The sequence below is a fragment of the Physella acuta genome, unplaced genomic scaffold (assembly GCF_028476545.2).
Source record: "Physella acuta isolate Inbredline_101_S28 unplaced genomic scaffold, ASM2847654v3 ptg000709l, whole genome shotgun sequence".
Classification (NCBI taxonomy): domain Eukaryota; kingdom Metazoa; phylum Mollusca; class Gastropoda; family Physidae; genus Physella; species Physella acuta.
In genome coordinates, this window is record NW_026732228.1 from 587,007 (window position 1) to 608,322 (window position 21,316).

The window sequence follows — 21,316 nt, forward strand, 5'->3', positions numbered from 1 at the left end:
TAATGATGTACCAAAGTACCATGCCGCCAGAAAATTAGCTTTTTAAACGTAAAACTCTGTGAATATTGTTTTTGCAATTACCAGTAAAAAGGTATGTGATTAATACAGTGATCTAACCCATACCTATCACTATGTTAAAAAATGATCTTTAAAGAACACAAAAAGCAGTAGTTAATTAAAATATACCTAAACGACAGATAATTAGTTAAATGTAGGCTGTTATTCCGAATGTTATTCTATTATATCGAAAAGCGTGGTTTTATACCAACTCTGATTTTTAAAAACATTCATTATGCTGTAATATTTCAGCATTTATGATGACGATATATTAAATTTTGATTATAGACAAAAACATTTTATTAACACGAATAGTGTTAAACAATTTCATTATTTTCTAAAGTAATTATTGATTTGTTTTGACATTTATAATAAAATGTGTAGATATATACATAGTTATATTAAGAGAGTGATTATTTCCCCTATTTCAATTGTCTTAAATAATTTCCCAGGAATTGTTATGTAAGAATTTTTTTTTACAAGAATTACAAAACAGATTGTGTTACGTTCATTGTTTTTGGTTGTAGTGTGTGTATATTTGTTTTTGTTAAGATTGATACAATTTTTGTTTTGTCGGCCTACATTGTGTGTTTTTTCTTATTTCTTCAGAGTGCTACTTTCAATTTATTTTACATCGTAGCGAAATAATGACATACAGCTAGTAATTATATATATATATATATATATATATATATATATATATATATATATATATATATATATATATATATATATATATATATATATATATAATACACGCATATAGGAAGTGTTAAAAATTCGGCGCCTTTTTTTGCTCTTTTCGCTCCCCCAACAAAGAAAACCTGGATACGCCTCTGCCATCCACTCACATTTATAACTGATAAAGTTGGCTCTAGATGTAGATTTATAACTGATGCGACAAGCGCCATTTACCGCTCGATTTGATTTTAATCATTTAAACTTGGGGGGAGGGGGGGGGATAACTTGACTCTTCAACTTTGTTTATTGGACATCTTTGGCAAGTTTATTGGCAAATTAAATTGACAAATTTAGCACCACATAAAACAAGATGAATGGAGTTTAAATAAAACAATAACCTGGTCCAGAAAACGCGTGGTTAAATAAATTGTTTCGTAGAATATTGAAATATCAAACAGTACGGCACTTTTTTTTTAACGAGCGTATTACCGGCACGCGCCAAGGGTAAAGGTCAAAGTGTATCTAAACAACGAAATGATTGTGGGTTGTTTTTTTTTGGGGTGTGCGTTGAAATATTTCTCTATACGAGGTGGATGTTTTTTTCATCATCCTTCGGCGATGTTTTGTTGAAAACATTTTTGTTTAACTTCGTGTTTTCCTTTCCTGATGTCAGGAAATTGGGTAGTCGGTAACGTGATGCGGTATTCGATTATCTAATTCCCGATGGTCTTACGCAAAAGGTTTTTCGATCTTAAAATAAAGAACTCATGTAGTAACACATGTGTATGTATATATGGATATATATATATGGATAATATATATATGGATAATATATATATATATATATATATATATATATATATATATATATATATATATATATATATATATATATATATATATATATATATATATATATATATATGTATGTATCCATCAATGATCAATAAAATATACCCTCACTAACCAATTGACCAACATCAACAAGCTCGGCCACCCCACCCCCACCTTGCAGACTACAGCGAATGTTGGCGTCGGTTCTAGAGCTCTCCTCACTTTATCTGCTACAAAAACAATTTGCCTGCTGAGAGAGCACGAACCTGCTTTAGCGATAAATTTATTTTTTAATGTTTTTTCTCCCTCCACTTCTCCAGGTATGTGTTCAAGCAATACTTCACACTAAGGAGACGGACAGGCCGACTTCCTACAGCAACTCATGGGCTAAATCTAGCTGTCTTTAATGGGGGGAAATTTCAACTGGATTTTTTTTTTAAACCAGCCGTTTCTTGTGTTGATAACATATGAAAGATTGCAGACGATTTGTCTGTCGGAACAGCTACAACTGTAGACAATAATTTGTATCGTCTGACAAATGATTTTCTAATATTGATCTGATCAACGTTTGAGTTGACCACAGAGGTGTGCGGTGGTCTAGTGCGCAGCTAACTCACCATAGATGACTTGGACTTAGAACAGTTCAGAAAAACGTTGAGTTAAAATGTGGATGAACTAAAATGTGGATAAGCTGAAATGTGGATGAGCTGAAATGTGGATGAGCTGAAATGTGGATGAGCTGAAATGTGGATGATTATACGACGAAGATGGCGGGTGCTGATGGGAGTGACCTTCACCCTGGTTGTCATGATCAACGCGGCCATTTTTCTCCTAGCAACGGACCCGAGGGTACGACAGTTGGAGGCTGAGGACACCCACTGGGATGCCCCACACCTACAGGTTAGTGTCAGAACTAGCGTCACACACTGTGACGCTAAATGCGTCACACACGCTACACATTACGTCACCAAATACGTCACACTTACAAACATGCTCAGTGCTGGATACAAAACTCCTCACACACAAAACTCCTCACACACAAAACTCCTCACACACAAAACTCATCACACACAAAACACATCACACACAAAACGCACCACACAAAACTCAACCCACACAAAACTCATCACACAAGGAAAGTAGACCTGACATTACATCTAACGTAGACAGACTGTCTTTGTTATCTGGCTAATGACAGACAGTCTTTGATATCTGGCTAATGACAGTCTTTGATATCTGGCTAATGACAGTCTTTGTTATCTGGCTAATGACAGACAGTCTTTGATATCTGGCTAATGACAGTCTTTGTTATCTGGATGACAGACAGTCTTTGTTATCTGGATGATGACAGACAGTCTTTGTTATCTGGATGACAGACAGTCTTTGTTATCTGGCTAATGACAGACAGTCTTTGTTATCTGGCTAGACCCAGGCGATCCCTGGTTTAATGCATTCATTGCTTGCTTAGCTCTTTGTTTACTTAGATTAGATTAAATTAGATTAGCATTGTTTAGATTAGATTACATTAGATTAGGATAGTTTAGATTAGATTAGAAGTGAAGACGGGTATTTAAAGAAACAGCTTATTTTTACATTTATCAGAGAAATTCTTGAGAAAATTGCATTTAGATTTGATATTTCTATTTTAATTAAAATAATTCGATAATTTGCATAATAATGCCAGTTGAATGAATCTTCCAACTCAGGCAAGGAAATAACGCAATGTGTTTTTCTCTTTAATTCTGTCTTTCCGTTCGTCTTTCACTCCGTCCTTCCATCTTCGCCGTATTGGCAAGATTTGGCCTTTTCTTTCAAAATAAAAAGTCGCTGTGTTCTGCCGAAATGTAAAGGCTTTGGAATTTTCGTGTTGACCGTGTCTGGAAGTCTGGGTTCTGTTAAACAGGAAGTGTCTTAGGGGTGAGAATAGAAAGTTCTAGTGAATGATAATAGAAAGTTCTAGGGGGTGGGAATAGAAAGTTCTAGTGGGTGGGAATAGAAAGTTCTAGTGAGTGAGAATAGAAAGTTTTAGTGAGTGAGAATAGAAAGTTCTAGTGAGTGAGAGTAGAAAGTTCTAGTGGGCGAGAATAGAAAGTTCTAGTGAGTGAGAATAGAAAGTTCTAGTGGGTGAGAATAGAAAGTTCTAGGGGGTGAGAATAGAAAGTTCTAGTGGGTGAGAATAGAAAGTTATAGGGGGTGAGAATAGAAAGTTCTAGTGGGTGAGAATAGAAAGTTCTAGTGGGGGATAATAGAAAGTTCTAGTGAATGAGAATAGAAAGTTCTAGTGAGTGAGAATAGAAAGTTCTAGTGGGTGGGAATAGAAAGTTCTAGTGGGCGAGAATAGAAAGTTCTAGTGAGTGAGAATAGAAAGTTCTAGGGGGTGGGAGTAGAAAGTTCTAGTGGGTGAGAATAGAAAGTTCTAGTGGGTGAGAATAGAAAGTTCTAGTGGGTGAGAATAGAAAGTTCTAGTGGGTGAGAATAGAAAGTTCTAGTGAGTGAGAATAGAAAGTTCTAGTGGGTGAGAATAGAAAGTTCTAGTGGGTGAGAATAGAAAGTTCTAGTGAGTGAGAGTAGAAAGTTCTAGTGGGCGAGAATAGAAAGTTCTAGTGCGTGAGAATAGAAAGTTCTAGTGGGTGAGAATAGAAAGTTCTAGTGGGTGAGAATAGAAAGTTCTAGTGGGTGAGAATAGAAAGTTCTAGTGAGTGAGAATAGAAAGTTCTAGTGGGTGAGAATAGAAAGTTCTAGGGGGTGAGAATAGAAGGTTCTAGTGGGTGGGAATAGAAAGTTCTAGTGGGCGAGAATAGAAAGTTCTAGTGGGTGAGAATAGAAAGTTCTAGTGGGCGAGAATAGAAAGTTCTAGTGGGTGAGAATAGAAAGTTCTAGTGGGTGAGAATAGAAAGTTCTAGTGGGCGAGAATAGAAAGTTCTAGTGGGTGAGAATAGAAAGTTCTAGTGGGTGAGAATAGAAAGTTCTAGTGGGTGAGAATAGAAAGTTCTAGTGGGCGAGAATAGAAAGTTCTAGTGAGTGAGAATAGAAAGTTCTAGTGGGCGAGAATAGAAAGTTCTAGTGGGTGAGAATAGAAAGTTCTAGTGGGTGAGAATAGAAAGTTCTAGTGAGTGAGAATAGAAAGTTGTAGGGGGTGAGAATAGAAAGTTCTAGTGGGTGAGAATAGAAAGTTCTAGTGGGCGAGAATAGAAAGTTCTAGTGGGTGAGAATAGAAAGTTCTAGTGGGTGAGAATAGAAAGTTCTAGTGAGTGAGAATAGAAAGTTCTAGTGGGTGAAAAAAGAAAATTCTAGTGAGAGAGAGTAGAAAGTTCTAGTGGGTGAGAGTAGAAAGTTCTAGTGAGAGAATAGAAAGTTCTAGTGGGTGAGAATAGAAAGTTCTAGGGGGTGAGAATAGAAGGTTCTAGTGGGTGGGAATAGAAAGTTCTAGTGGGCGAGAATAGAAAGTTCTAGTGGGTGAGAATAGAAAGTTCTAGTGGGCGAGAATAGAAAGTTCTAGTGGGTGAGAATAGAAAGTTCTAGTGGGTGAGAATAGAAAGTTCTAGTGGGCGAGAATAGAAAGTTCTAGTGGGTGAGAATAGAAAGTTCTAGTGGGTGAGAATAGAAAGTTCTAGTGGGTGAGAATAGAAAGTTCTAGTGGGCGAGAATAGAAAGTTCTAGTGAGTGAGAATAGAAAGTTCTAGTGGGCGAGAATAGAAAGTTCTAGTGGGTGAGAATAGAAAGTTCTAGTGGGTGAGAATAGAAAGTTCTAGTGAGTGAGAATAGAAAGTTGTAGGGGGTGAGAATAGAAAGTTCTAGTGGGTGAGAATAGAAAGTTCTAGTGGGCGAGAATAGAAAGTTCTAGTGGGTGAGAATAGAAAGTTCTAGTGGGTGAGAATAGAAAGTTCTAGTGAGTGAGAATAGAAAGTTCTAGTGGGTGAAAAAAGAAAATTCTAGTGAGAGAGAGTAGAAAGTTCTAGTGGGTGAGAGTAGAAAGTTCTAGTGAGAGAGAATAGAAAGTTCTAGTGAGTGAGAGTAGAAAGTTCTAGTGGGCGAGAATAGAAAGTTCTAGTGAGTGAGAATAGAAAGTTCTAGTGGGTGAGAATAGAAAGTTCTAGGGGGTGAGAATAGAAAGTTCTAGTGGGTGAGAATAGAAAGTTATAGGGGGTGAGAATAGAAAGTTCTAGTGGGTGAGAATAGAAAGTTCTAGTGGGGGATAATAGAAAGTTCTAGTGAATGAGAATAGAAAGTTCTAGTGAGTGAGAATAGAAAGTTCTAGTGGGTGGGAATAGAAAGTTCTAGTGGGCGAGAATAGAAAGTTCTAGTGAGTGAGAATAGAAAGTTCTAGGGGGTGGGAGTAGAAAGTTCTAGTGGGTGAGAATAGAAAGTTCTAGTGGGTGAGAATAGAAAGTTCTAGTGGGTGAGAATAGAAAGTTCTAGTGGGTGAGAATAGAAAGTTCTAGTGAGTGAGAATAGAAAGTTCTAGTGGGTGAGAATAGAAAGTTCTAGTGGGTGAGAATAGAAAGTTCTAGTGAGTGAGAGTAGAAAGTTCTAGTGGGCGAGAATAGAAAGTTCTAGTGCGTGAGAATAGAAAGTTCTAGTGGGTGAGAATAGAAAGTTCTAGTGGGTGAGAATAGAAAGTTCTAGTGGGTGAGAATAGAAAGTTCTAGTGAGTGAGAATAGAAAGTTCTAGTGGGTGAGAATAGAAAGTTCTAGGGGGTGAGAATAGAAGGTTCTAGTGGGTGGGAATAGAAAGTTCTAGTGGGCGAGAATAGAAAGTTCTAGTGGGTGAGAATAGAAAGTTCTAGTGGGCGAGAATAGAAAGTTCTAGTGGGTGAGAATAGAAAGTTCTAGTGGGTGAGAATAGAAAGTTCTAGTGGGCGAGAATAGAAAGTTCTAGTGGGTGAGAATAGAAAGTTCTAGTGGGTGAGAATAGAAAGTTCTAGTGGGTGAGAATAGAAAGTTCTAGTGGGCGAGAATAGAAAGTTCTAGTGAGTGAGAATAGAAAGTTCTAGTGGGCGAGAATAGAAAGTTCTAGTGGGTGAGAATAGAAAGTTCTAGTGGGTGAGAATAGAAAGTTCTAGTGAGTGAGAATAGAAAGTTGTAGGGGGTGAGAATAGAAAGTTCTAGTGGGTGAGAATAGAAAGTTCTAGTGGGCGAGAATAGAAAGTTCTAGTGGGTGAGAATAGAAAGTTCTAGTGGGTGAGAATAGAAAGTTCTAGTGAGTGAGAATAGAAAGTTCTAGTGGGTGAAAAAAGAAAATTCTAGTGAGAGAGAGTAGAAAGTTCTAGTGGGTGAGAGTAGAAAGTTCTAGTGAGAGAGAATAGAAAGTTCTAGTGGGTGAGAATAGAAAGTTCTAGGGGGTGAGAATAGAAGGTTCTAGTGGGTGGGAATAGAAAGTTCTAGTGGGCGAGAATAGAAAGTTCTAGTGGGTGAGAATAGAAAGTTCTAGTGGGCGAGAATAGAAAGTTCTAGTGGGTGAGAATAGAAAGTTCTAGTGGGTGAGAATAGAAAGTTCTAGTGGGCGAGAATAGAAAGTTCTAGTGGGTGAGAATAGAAAGTTCTAGTGGGTGAGAATAGAAAGTTCTAGTGGGTGAGAATAGAAAGTTCTAGTGGGCGAGAATAGAAAGTTCTAGTGAGTGAGAATAGAAAGTTCTAGTGGGCGAGAATAGAAAGTTCTAGTGGGTGAGAATAGAAAGTTCTAGTGGGTGAGAATAGAAAGTTCTAGTGAGTGAGAATAGAAAGTTGTAGGGGGTGAGAATAGAAAGTTCTAGTGGGTGAGAATAGAAAGTTCTAGTGGGCGAGAATAGAAAGTTCTAGTGGGTGAGAATAGAAAGTTCTAGTGGGTGAGAATAGAAAGTTCTAGTGAGTGAGAATAGAAAGTTCTAGTGGGTGAAAAAAGAAAATTCTAGTGAGAGAGAGTAGAAAGTTCTAGTGGGTGAGAGTAGAAAGTTCTAGTGAGAGAGAATAGAAAGTTCTAGTGGGTGAGAATAGAAAGTTCTAGTGGGCGAGAGTAGAAAGTTCTAGTGAGAGAGAATAGAAAGTTCTAGTGGGTGAGAATAGAAAGTTCTAGTGGGCGAGAATAGAAAGTTCTAGTGGGTGAGAATAGAAAGTTCTAGTGGGTGAGAGTAGAAAGTTCTAGTGAGAGAGAATAGAAAGTTCTAGTGGGTGAGAATAGAAAGTTCTAGTGGGCACTGGCAACAAAAAATGTTCTATGGAATTTGTAATGTTGCATGGTGGGAAAAAATGGTTGAATAGTCATTATGCTACATAAAGCTAGTGGTTCGTAAGGCTGCCGGGCTACATCTAGCTTCTGCTTGTATGGCCAGCACGCTATATTCAACATACTGCTGTATGGCTATCATACCACATGTAACATAGTGCTGTATGGCTATCATACCACATACAACATATTGTTGTATGACCATCATACAACATATTGCTGTATAGCTATCATGCTACATACAATATATTGCTGTATGACCATCTTGCCACATATTGCTGTATAGCTATCATACCACATACAACAAGGTGCTGTATGACCAACATACAACATACCACATATGGCTGTATGACCAACATACCACATACAACACATTAATGTATGACCAGCGTACACGTGTACGTCCATCTAGCGAGTCGCCCACAGCTGTTGCGAGTTGCCCTTAATTACATAACCTTTGACCCTGAGTTGGCGTAACCTAACCCCAAACAAACCTGCTGTAAACACAGCAGAGTTCACACAAACATACAAACATAAATTCACAGACGCACAACGTTCACACAAACACTAAAACACAAACAAACACACAGAGTCAAGACAACACTTACACGTGGGCGGTTTACACCCCCCCCATAGGTTCGCCCCCCCCCCCCTAAGCTAGACACCACCATTCCTTACATTCTATACTGTTAGTCGGCTACTTCTCACAAAGCTCTATCCATCTGTTTTACAAGCTTTTATTTATTTCTTAATGTCTGTTTGTTGGTTTGCTTTTTGTGTTTTTTTGGCAAATCTTATAACTCAACTTTGACCCACTTTTAATAGACCGATTTCGTTCAAACTTTCCTAGATGCATTCGTCTTCGATGACATTGCAAGAATACTTAATTTTATCTAGGTAGACATTAGATTAGTCATCGAAATTTAGATAAAGAATTATATAATATTATTTTAAAAAGTCAATAATAAAAGGGGAGATAACAAGATTAAATACTAACGATCGTTTTATCAGTTGACTGTTGTTTTGTTCGCGGCTGAGTGATTTTGTGCCAGAGCGTCGACCACTGACTGAGAAGAGACAAGATTCCAAGCTACCTATCTAGTCTTGACGCGAATATGTAAATAAAACAAATATTTTTTTTAAAAAGTTCATAGCAGCAAGCTTTTAAATGCACTGAAAATAAGAAAATGAAACTAATTTAATTTCCTTAACAAAAGCTTTGGTCGCTCATGAGATCTTTTACATATTTTAGCGACAAAAGCTTTTATTAAAGAAAGTAGATTAGTTTTATTTTCTTATTTTCGTGGCATTTAAAAGCTAGTTGCAATAAAGGGTTTTTACTTTTGTTTTATGTTCTAATATTTAGTGATTCCTTATTTATGAAGTCGACACGACTGAAAATATTTGCTTTAAGACGCCATCAGTAGCTCGCGATATCTAAAAGACGATTATCTACTCCTTGAAAAGCAGCTGTCCTTGATCATATTGTAGTTTCAAATCGCTTAAGAACTTTAGAAGTGGGTCAAAATTGATTTTCGAGATTTGCCACAAACCTCACAAACAAACAAAAACAAACAGACAGACATTGCTAATTTTATAACAGCTTGTAAAAATCGTAACCATTGCGGTGTCAACTTCGTTAAAACGAGTTACTCAAAAGTGAGAAATAAAACATATTATATAAGCAACCTTTCTAATAATCAACTTTTAAATGCACTGAAAACAAGAAAATAAAGCCGACTTGCTTTTTTTTAATGACTGCTTTGGTTTTTAAAATACGTAAAAGATTTCATGAGCATTTATTATTTTCAGTATATTAATAAGCTTATTGTTCGAAAGATTGTTTAATATTTGTTTAATGATTAGCATAGTCGTTTTCACAGTAATTATATGAGTGTTGTTTTACATAAACACCCCCCCCCCCCGTGTCGGCACCGTGTAAGTAGTATTTTACATACAAGTAATTTTTAAAAAATTGCAGGCTGTTTTTTTAAATCTAGTTTTGTAGAAAGAAAAATTTAGTGGTGTAGGCTACTAGAAAGAAAAATCAAGGTGTGTAGGTTTCTGTGAAGAAAACACACTTTAAAAGTTAATCCGGAACACACGTGTTGGTTAAAAGCCTTCTTATATCGATTGTGTTGTGATTGTGCTTGTGATTGTGCTGCTCCTAATCTTTAAGCCATCTGTGCATATTGACTGGAGCCTTTTCATCTAGAACTTTATAATAGCTGATTACTGCGCTAAAAACTTCCATTCTGATAGTTGATTACTGTGCTAAATCTTCCTTTGTGATCGTTGATTACTGTGCTAAATCTTCCTTTGTGACTGTTGATTACTGTTTTCAAATAATAATTTGTAATAGCTGATTACTGTACTTAAATCAAATGACAACCCCTCTATACAATGGAAACCCATCTACACAATGACAGCCCATCTAAAGACAACCTTTCTACCACTCTACAAAATGACAACCCCTCTACAAAACCCCATTACCCAATGAAAACCCCTATACACAATGACAACCACATTACCCAATGACAACCCCTCTACACGAAGACAACCATCTACACAAAGACAACCCTTGTACCCCGCTACACTATGACAACCCTCTACACAAGCTGGTGCGTAAGACAATGACAACCCGAATGATCTCACTTGATATTTTTTCCTCAACAACGACGCGTGAAATTTAAACAAAAATTTTTAGCAGCTTTGATTTTTTTTAGTCGATTTTTTATTTCCACTGAATCTTTTCACACTGTACGACCTCATGGCCAATTGTAATTAATTTACTCACCCTTAAAGCAGCCTTGACCTTTATACTTAACCTTGTTGTCTGTCAGTAAATTAATAAACCAAAATACACTTGCAGTTCACACTTATGAGGCGGTTTCTTTCTAGCACGAACCTCATCTGAATAATAAATAAATAATAAAACCAAACGTAAAAAAAAATACCCATCATTTAGAGCCGTTCGCGGGCCTATACATTTCCTTCAGTCCACTTTCTGGGTGGGAACACTACAACAAAAGTAGATAAATTTAGCTGGCGTTTGTGTGTGTGTGCATTCGTGTAAAATGTGTTTTTGTGGGTGCTTTGGTGTGAAATGTGTTTTTGTTTGTGCTTTTGGTGTGAAGTGTGTTTTTGTTTGTGCTTTTGGTGTAAAATGTGTTTTTGTTTGTGCTTTTGGTGTAAAATGTGTTTTTGTTTGTGCTTTAATAAAAGCAGTGTGAAATGTGTTTTGTTTGTGTTTTTGGTGTAAAATGTGTTTTTGTGTGTGCTTTAATAAAATCAGTGTGAAATGTGTTTTTGTTTGTGCTTTTGGTGTAAAATGTGTTTTTGTTTGTGTTTTTGGTGTGAAATATATTTTTGTGTGATCTTTAATAAAAGCAGTGTGAAATGTAGATTTTCGTTCAACACGGGCTGCAAGTTAATTAATTATTTAATTAATTCCATGTCCCTCTAAAGTGGTTTTTTGTCCAACAATTTTTATTCGTGAGTTATGTATCGCTCCATTTTGTCTTTCAGGAAATTAAAATTTAGTAAAAAAGTCGAGCCGCTTTTCATGTTTCTTTTTCTTTCTTTTTTTTTTTGACACTCCTTACTCAACTTCATCACCCCGACATCCCAACAACACCATCACCACAATACCCCAACACTGACACCCCAACACCATCACCCCAACATCTCAACAACACCATCACCCCGACATCCCAACACCATCACCCCGACATCCCAACACCATCACCCCGACATCCCAACACCATCACCCCGACATCCCCACACCATCACCCCGACATCCCAACACCATCACCCCGACATCCCAACACCATCACCTCGACATCCCAACACCATCACTCCGACACCCCAACACTGACACCCCAACACCATCACCCCAACATCTCAACAACACCATCACCCCGACATCCCAACACCATCACCCCGACATCCCAACACCATCACCCCGACATCCCAACACCATCACCCCGACACCATAACAACACCATCACCCCGACACTCCTACAATTACCACCTGACACCCCAACAACTACCATCTCCAGACACTTAACCAACATCATCACCACACCTTGACTGCGGACCTCAGCCTTCAAACAGCGTCATCTTGCCGGCGATAACTTCCCCTCTGTTGGCACTTCACATCAAAGCGCACCTGAGAGCCGAATTTGTCCTTCACCTGTTCACATCTCCTCAATGGTGTGGGCGTGAAATGGCCGTGCGTGCTCACTTGATGCGGCACATCAGCGGGAATAAATATTTACTCACGCCTCATGCACTAAGCTCATCCGATATAGAGCACAGTTTGTGTGTGATTCACGTGTCGGTGTTGCTGTAGTTTCTTGTATGTAGAGCAAAGTTTGTGTGTGATTCACGTGTTGATTTTGCTGTAGTTTCTTGTATGTAGAGCACAGTTTGTGTGTGCTTCACGTGTTGGTGTTGCTGTAGTTTCTTGTATGTAGAGCACAGTTTGTGTGGGATTCACGTGTTGGTGTTGTTTCTTATATGTAGAGCACAGTTTGTGTGTGATTCACGTGTCGCTGTAGTTTCTTATATGTAGAGCACAGTTTGTGTGTGATTCACGTGTCGCTGTAGTTTCTTATATGTAGAGCACAGTTTGTGTGTGATTCACGTGTCGCTGTAGTTTCTTATATGTAGAGCACAGTTTGTGTGTGATTCACGTGTCGCTGTAGTTTCTTATATGTAGAGCACAGTTTGTGTGTGATTCACGTGTCGCTGTAGTTTCTTATATGTAGAGCACAGTTTGTGTGTGATTCACGTGATGGTGTAGTTTTTTGTATGTAGAGTACAGTTTGTGTGTGATTCACGTGTCGGTGTAGTTTCTTGTATGTAGAGCACAGTTTGTGTGTGATTCACGTGTCGGTGTTATTTCTTGTATGTAGAGCACAGTTTGTGTGTGATTCACGTGTTGGTGTTGCTGTAGTTTCTTGTATGTAGAGCACAGTTTGTGTGTGATTCACGTGTTGGTGTTGTTTCTTATATGTAGAGCACAGTTTGTGTGTGATTCACGTGTCGCTGTAGTTTCTTATATGTAGAGCACAGTTTGTGTGTAATTCACGTGTCGCTGTAGTTTCTTATATGTAGAGCACAGTTTGTGTGTGATTCACGTGTCGCTGTAGTTTCTTATATGTAGAGCACAGTTTGTGTGTGATTCACGTGATGGTGTAGTTTTTTGTATGTAGAGTACAGTTTGTGTGTGATTCACGTGTCGGTGTAGTTTCTTGTATGTAGAGCACAGTTTGTGTGTGATTCACGTGTCGGTGTTATTTCTTGTATGTAGAGCACAGTTTGTGTGTGATTCACGTGTCGTTGTTGCTGAAGTTTCTTGTATGTAGAGCACAGTTTGTGTGTGATTCACGTGTCGTTGGTGCTGAAGTTTCTTGTATGTAGAGCACAGTTTGTGTGTGATTCACGTGTCGTTGGTGCTGAAGTTTCTTGTATGTAGAGCACAGTTTGTGTGTGATTCACGTGTTGGTGTAGTTTCTTGTATGTAGAGCACAGTTTGTGTGTGATTCACGTGTTGCTGTAGTTTCTTGTATGTAGAGCACAGTTTGTGTGTGATTCACGTGTCGCTGTAGTTTCTTGTATGTAGAGCACAGTTTGTGTGTGATTCACGTGTTGGTGTAGTTTCTTGTATGTAGAGCACAGTTTGTGTGTGATTCACGTGTTGCTGTAGTTTCTTGTATGTAGAGCACAGTTTGTGTGTGATTCACGTGTTGCTGTAGTTTCTTGTATGTAGAGCACAGTTTGTGTGTGATTCACGTGTTGGTGTTGCTGTAGTTTCTTGTATGTAGAGCACAGTTTGTGTGTGATTCACGTGTTGGTGTTGCTGTAGTTTCTTGTATGTAGAGCACAGTTTGTGTGTGATTCACGTGTTGGTGTTGCTGTAGTTTCTTGTATGTAGAGCACAGTTTGTGTGTGATTCACGTGTCGGTGTTATTTCTTGTATGTAGAGCACAGTTTGTGTGTGATTCACGTGTCGTTGTTGCTGAAGTTTCTTGTATGTAGAGCACAGTTTGTGTGTGATTCACGTGTCGTTGGTGCTGAAGTTTCTTGTATGTAGAGCACAGTTTGTGTGTGATTCACGTGTCGTTGGTGCTGAAGTTTCTTGTATGTAGAGCACAGTTTGTGTGTGATTCACGTGTTGGTGTAGTTTCTTGTATGTAGAGCACAGTTTGTGTGTGATTCACGTGTTGCTGTAGTTTCTTGTATGTAGAGCACAGTTTGTGTGTGATTCACGTGTCGCTGTAGTTTCTTGTATGTAGAGCACAGTTTGTGTGTGATTCACGTGTTGCTGTAGTTTCTTGTATGTAGAGCACAGTTTGTGTGTGATTCACGTGTTGCTGTAGTTTCTTGTATGTAGAGCACAGTTTGTGTGTGATTCACGTGTTGGTGTTGCTGTAGTTTCTTGTATGTAGAGCACAGTTTGTGTGTGATTCACGTGTTGGTGTTGCTGTAGTTTCTTGTATGTAGAGCACAGTTTGTGTGTGATTCACGTGTCGGTGTAGTTTTTTGTATGTAGAGTACAGTTTGTGTGTGATTCACGTGTCGGTGTAGTTTCTTGTATGTAGAGCACAGTTTGTGTGTGATTCACGTGTCGGTGTTATTTCTTGTATGTAGAGCACAGTTTGTGTGTGATTCACGTGTCGTTGTTGCTGAAGTTTCTTGTATGTAGAGCACAGTTTGTGTGTGATTCACGTGTCGTTGGTGCTGAAGTTTCTTGTATGTAGAGCACAGTTTGTGTGTGATTCACGTGTCGTTGGTGCTGAAGTTTCTTGTATGTAGAGCACAGTTTGTGTGTGATTCACGTGTTGGTGTAGTTTCTTGTATGTAGAGCACAGTTTGTGTGTGATTCACGTGTCGTTGGTGCTGAAGTTTCTTGTATGTAGAGCACAGTTTGTGTGTGATTCACGTGTCGTTGTTGCTGAAGTTTCTTGTATGTAGAGCACAGTTTGTGTGTGATTCACGTGTCGTTGGTGCTGAAGTTTCTTGTATGTAGAGCACAGTTTGTGTGTGATTCACGTGTCGTTGGTGCTGAAGTTTCTTGTATGTAGAGCACAGTTTGTGTGTGATTCACGTGTTGGTGTAGTTTCTTGTATGTAGAGCACAGTTTGTGTGTGATTCACGTGTCGTTGGTGCTGAAGTTTCTTGTATGTAGAGCACAGTTTGTGTGTGATTCACGTGTCGTTGGTGCTGAAGTTTCTTGTATGTAGAGCACAGTTTGTGTGTGATTCACGTGTCGTTGGTGCTGAAGTTTCTTGTATGTAGAGCACAGTTTGTGTGTGATTCACGTGTTGGTGTAGTTTCTTGTATGTAGAGCACAGTTTGTGTGTGATTCACGTGTCGTTGGTGCTGAAGTTTCTTGTATGTAGAGCACAGTTTGTGTGTGATTCACGTGTCGTTGTTGCTGAAGTTTCTTGTATGTAGAGCACAGTTTGTGTGTGATTCACGTGTCGTTGGTGCTGAAGTTTCTTGTATGTAGAGCACAGTTTGTGTGTGATTCACGTGTCGTTGGTGCTGAAGTTTCTTGTATGTAGAGCACAGTTTGTGTGTGATTCACGTGTTGGTGTAGTTTCTTGTATGTAGAGCACAGTTTGTGTGTGATTCACGTGTCGTTGGTGCTGAAGTTTCTTGTATGTAGAGCACAGTTTGTGTGTGATTCACGTGTTGGTGTAGTTTCTTGTATGTAGAGCACAGTTTGTGTGTGATTCACGTGTCGTTGGTGCTGAAGTTTCTTGTATGTAGAGCAGTTTTTCTGCAATTTTCACATAAAACATTGTGTTCTTCAGCTAGGTTAACCCTAGATAGACTGTAAAAGCTAAACACTTCCGCCTGTATAAAACCCGATGGCCTAATTGTTTCGTCTGCCTGTCATTTCAACATGGCTGAAAGGGCTTTGACAGCTTTAAAAGATTTCAGGATTAAAAATAAAAAGAAATTTAAACCTTCTGAAATTCTTAAGTTTTCGGGATTAAAAAAATGAGGATGAAACGTTGAGACAAAACTCGTCAAATTTTCCCTGGTTTTATTTTTCAAACAAAACTTTTGACCTGAAATCTTCTTGTTTGGCCGTCCTGGTCAGCCTATGTAGACATGTAAGGTTTTTTAGCTTTGGTGTGCTCTAAAATGTGTTGGGGTTTTTTACCATTTATTTAATGGAGCTTTCTTTCAGAACACTTCCCTTCAAAGGTTTTTTTTTTTTTAGAAAACATAATGTATAAATGTGTCAAATAAAACTTTAGTTTAGAGAACACTTCTCTATAAATGTGTTTGCACATATATTTTATCTTTTGCTATCATAAAAAAAATTGTGAAAACCCTTTTTTAAATTTATTTTTGTTAAATTAAATTCTTGCGTTTAAAAAATGTAAATGGATTCGTATTGATTTTTTAACGAATAAATTTTATCAGCTTTGAATATCTAAAAAAAATATATTTTCTAGCGAACATTCCTTAGCCTTCAAAATAAAAAGTTGTCGGCATTGTACATGCTTCATGCTACAATATCGCATGATACAGTAAACCATGATACAATATCACATGGTACAATAAACCATGATACACTATCACATGATACAATATACCATGATACAATTTCGCACGATATAATACTCTTTTATACAATGCCCTTGATACAAATTTCCATGATACAATGCTCCATGATACAAAGCCCTTGATACAATGCTCCATGAAACAATCAGCGCTGGAATGTACAGAAAGCAATAGCTGGTCAACAAGATTAATACAACAAATGAGAATATTTTTTTAATCAATTATTTCTGCATTTGTTATAGAACTTCGGTAAAAATAAATTTTTGGAGGAGAATTAAGCAGTTTCTAAATGTTTTTTTTAAATATCACTCATTTTTTCATCCTATTTCTAGTACAAACAGATAACATTATCCAAATTTGAATAAGTACTGACAGAAGTGTCCGCATTTGAAAAACGGAAATTTGATTTTAAAAAACGCAGCTAATTGTTTAGTAGCAAATATCAGAAGCTGTTCATTGATTACGAGCTGTCTTTGAAAAATTTGGGCCAAAAAGTTTGGAAACCTCTGATCTAGCTCTTTATTGAATCCGTTCCCCTTGTCAATTTCACCCAAAATGAAAAAAGGCATTTTCAAGGGACATAACTGTAAAAAGAACGTTTGACCTTTCTCTGTTGATTGCTTCCCTTTGTAGGGCAACAGGCCGCCATTTATTCTGTTGTACAAATATCGTCACTGGGATCACGACTCCAATTTTTTTTTTAAAGACGTTGAGCAAAATTGTTAACTTTTGCAGACTTGTAGCCAAATATTTACTTAACCATGTTACAGCCGATTTGTTTCGTCGTTTGAGAATAGATTCTGAATTGAGGTTTTTTTTTTTTTTTAAATTTAAACTTTAAATTCGATTTTAAGATCTTAGTCCTAAGTGGTACCATCTGACGACTTGAAGTTCATATTTAACGGATTTAAAAAATAAGTATGTCTGCTGGTAGGTCTTCCTTCTACAGGACGGTTATTGTTACTCCAACACTATAACAAAATTAGACACTGTACAATACCTCGAAACAAAACTATAAGACCCAATCCCTCATCTGAAAGCTTCTACTGTAATATCCTTGATGTAAATCTCACAGCTTTAGACTAATATTTGCTTTACTTCCCTTTAATATTTGCATTACTTCCCTTAATATTTGCATTACTTCCCTTTAATATTTGCATTACTTCCCTTAATATTTGCATTACTTCCCTTTAATATTTGCATTACTTCCCCTTTGGTCAGGTCTCGAGGAAGCGGCTGAACAAGAGTGGCAACAACTCGACCGGCCTCAACTACCCCGACTCTGAGCTGACCCAGGGAGCTGTCGGCCCTGACCCCGCCCCGCGGGAGGCTGGCGACACCATACGTCAGTTCACCAGCCGCCAGGTGGCGCCGGCCAAGACCCAGGAGGTGGCCAACGAAGAGGAGGACGGGGAGAAGGCGGAGAGCCGTGTCTCCAGGAACAGGCACCACAATGGTACATACAGGGACAAGGAGGAGGAGGGGGATGAGGGGGTGGGGCCGGTCTTGGCCAACCACCGAAACAGCGACCCGTTGCTGGTTTCTCAGAAACGAGGTCAAGGTTTCGGAGCCCGCGCTAACTACAGTATAGCAGAAGTGGATGAGTTTGTGGAACAGTTCGCCAGCAAGTACAAGAACTCGCTGTATGACGTGGCACCTGAGGTCAACTATCCAGAGTTCCTCAAGAGACTCAATGACGTCAAGAAGAAGGGGCCTCGGCTGGATGCGTTCACCGGCAAGAGGGGGTAGGTCACGTGTGTTGGTAAGGGGGGGGGGGGGTAGGTCACGTATGTTGGGGGGGGGGAGGGTAGGTCACGTGTGTTGGCAGGGGGGGGGGGTAGGTCACGTGTGTTGGCAGGGGGTGGGGAGGGGGTAGGTCATGTGTGGTACCTGTGTTTGTTGTTGGGGGAGGTGTTAGGGGTGGGATTTGAGGGGTGGAGATAGTGTAAAGGGCGTGTCGGGTGGGGGTGGGGATGTTAGTTATCTTTTCAGATGTGAGTTTTTGTGTGTCTGGATGTGAGACAGATGTGTTAGACATTAGTTGGGTGTGTTAAGGGTGGGTGTCATGGGGCGTATAAGTTGGTGTGTAGGAAATTGTGTGGTGTTGACTGTGTTAAGGCGTGTGTCAGCTGACGTTAACTGACCCCTGTCTGACCCCTGCAGCAAACAATCCTGGGAACAGTTCCACCACGGGATCCGACAGTACACGCTCTACGACCCCCAGGAGCCCTACCTCGCCAGGCTGCTCAACGACATGGCCACAGAGGAGGTCGTCGATGTAGGTGAGTTGTCTGACCTCAATGTCAGTTGTTGGCGTCTGACCTCATTGTCAGTTGTTGGCGTCTGACCTCAATGTCAGTTGTTGGCGTCTGACCTCAATGTCAGTTGTTGGCGTCTGACCTCAATGTCAGTTGTTGGCGTCTGACCTCAATGTCAGTTGTTGGCGTCTGACCTCAATGTCAGTTGTTGGCGTCTGACCTCAATGTCAGTTGTTGGTGTCTGACAATGTCAGGTGTTGGCGTCTGACCTCAATGTCAGTTGTTGGTGTCTGACAATGTCAGTTGTTGGCGTCTGACCACAATGTCAGTTGTTGGCGTCTGACTTCAATGTCAGTTGTTGGCGTCTGACCTCAATGTCAGTTGTTGGCACCTGACCTCAATGTCAGTTGTTGTAACCTGACAATGTCAGTTGTTGGCGTCTGACCACAATGTCAGTTGTTGGCGTCTGACTTCAATGTCAGCTGTTGGCGTCTGACCACAATGTCAGTTGTTGGCGTCTGACCTCAATGTCAGTTGTTGGCGTCTGACCTCAATGTCAGGTGTTGGCGTCTGACCTCAATGTCAGTTGTTGGCGTCTGACCTCAATGTCAGTTGTTGGCGTCTGACCTCAATGTCAGTTGTTGGCGTCTGACCTCAATGTCAGTTGTTGGCGTCTGACCTCAATGTCAGTTGTTGGTGTCTGACAATGTCAGTTGTTGGCGTCTGACCACAATGTCAGTTGTTGGCGTCTGACCTCAATGTCAGTTGTTGGTGTCTGACAATGTCAGTTGTTGGCGTCTGACCTCAATGTCAGTTGTTGGCGTCTGACCTCAATGTCAGTTGTTGGCGTCTGACCTCAATGTCAGTTGTTGGCGTCTGACCTCAATGTCAGTTGTTGGTGCCTGACCTCAGTCACTGCTTACATTCCTAGAGCGTTAGTGTCTAGTCCCCGCCATATCAGACCTGCCAATGTCAGATGCTCGAGTTGCAAGAGTGAACTAGCCTGTCCCCAGACCAGTGATTTAGATTATTTTTTTTGGTTAATTAATGTGAGGTCAGCTTGACCCAGGAGAAGACAAGAACAATGACCACAGAGAGGATGTCATAATTAGTTGTCATGGGATGGTGGCTGTCATTAGATGTCATCCACCCCACCCCTGCTAACTGTCGTCTGGTGTTTCAGAGCAAAAAGAAGGTGGGACACAGATCAAGCTCATCCTGTCGCTAGCAGACGACGGTCTGGCCCTGTTTAAACCCATGCGGTAAGTCGTTTGGTCATTATCATTTTAAGTGGATTAAAACGTCAGCTAATTAGTACTTTTAAGTAGGTCGCCATGATGGGTCGACTTAAGTGGCGTCACTGTTAGGCTATTAAAAAAACATCTAAAACACAACACGGCTACTAGTTCACTACAAATTGACGGCTACAAATACTGAAGTAGGTTAGATAGCTAGTGTTAAATTTTGTTTAATCTAGATAAATAATCAACTTTTTAAAAATACAATAAATTGCAATAAGATAAAAACCATGTATATACAGCATAGCAAAAACATAATACTGTTTGGGACAAATAAGTCTTTACCACATATTTTTGTACAATCGATGACCATAAAGTTCTATACACAAATTTTAAAAACTTGCAAAACTTTGTTGTGGACGTGTAACTAAATTAAAAATTGATTGGCTTAAAGTCTCCAGTGAGTCCAAGAGTTTTCCGTTTGTTAGAAAAAAAATTTGAGCAGAAAATGTCGCTACAATAACCTAGTTCTCAGCGATTCTTTTAGCTCGTAACTCATGTTCCAAGATTCTACCAGAATGACGTCATCCTCATGCACCACCCCCAGCAGCTCCGTGGGGAGGCGGTGGTACTGACCCCCCTCGACCAGCACCACCAGACGATGGGGGTTGTCCGGCGCCTGGGCGTAGACTGCCGACCTGCAGGTGAAGACCGCCCATTCGTCGCTCAGCAGGAAGCCCTCGCTACACACCAGGATCACCCTCCAGCTCGAATTGAGCGCCAACACCAGCGCGCGCGCCACGTCTTGCGCAGGCAGAAGGTCACGGTCACGTATGAAGGTCGTCAGCCCCAGCGTGTCTTCAAGAAAGAGCCGCAGCGGCCCACACGGGAACTGATAGTCCACATCAGCATAGCCGACAAACGCGCCGATGGGGTAGTTGTCACGTGTCTTGAGCCGGTATCCGCCAATCAGCTGTAGCAAGGACGACACGATGAATCGTTTATTTTTCTCCACAAAGAAAACCACCAAGAAGCCGATGATCATCAGGAAGAGCAGCACGACTGCCAGGGAGAAGAAGAACTGAGCGGAACATCTTCTCCACGTTATGCTCATGTCGGCGTAGTTGGCCGTGTGGTCGAGGGTGTTGCCGCCGCTCATGCAGGTGTAGTTGCGACCTGCGTCCAGTTGTATGACCGTCGTGTTCAACCACAGCAGGAAGTAGAACGACTGACAGCTGCAGGAAAAAATATTCCCCGATAAAAAGAGTTGGAAATCAGGAAAACCCGCAGTTATCCTCTCTATCTTTCTCAGCGTAGTTTCCTCGAGAGTAGTCAGAGAATTATCTCGAAGGTCCAGGAGTCTAAGGTTGGGGGTGTGGCTCAGGTCGAACGGAACCTCCGCGAACCTGTTACCCCGCAGGTAAACCTCCTCGAGTTTGAGGTTTGTTTGAAAAGTG

General features: G+C 40.0%; 1 protein-coding gene across 3 annotated transcripts in view; it reads left to right on the forward strand.

Annotated features, from left to right (window-relative positions):
• Positions 1–21,316, forward strand: part of LOC131949662 (extracellular serine/threonine protein CG31145) — a 77,946-nt gene that overhangs the window by 39,643 nt on the left and 16,987 nt on the right. For all 3 annotated transcript variants that reach the window (XM_059311513.1, XM_059311515.1, XM_059311514.1), the window contains exons 2-5: positions 1,893–2,472; positions 17,585–18,108; positions 18,527–18,645; positions 19,805–19,883. In XM_059311513.1, coding sequence (XP_059167496.1) covers positions 2,317–2,472; positions 17,585–18,108; positions 18,527–18,645; positions 19,805–19,883 — 878 coding nt within the window. In that variant the 5' untranslated portion in view covers positions 1,893–2,316. The remainder of the gene's footprint in view (positions 1–1,892; positions 2,473–17,584; positions 18,109–18,526; positions 18,646–19,804; positions 19,884–21,316) is intronic.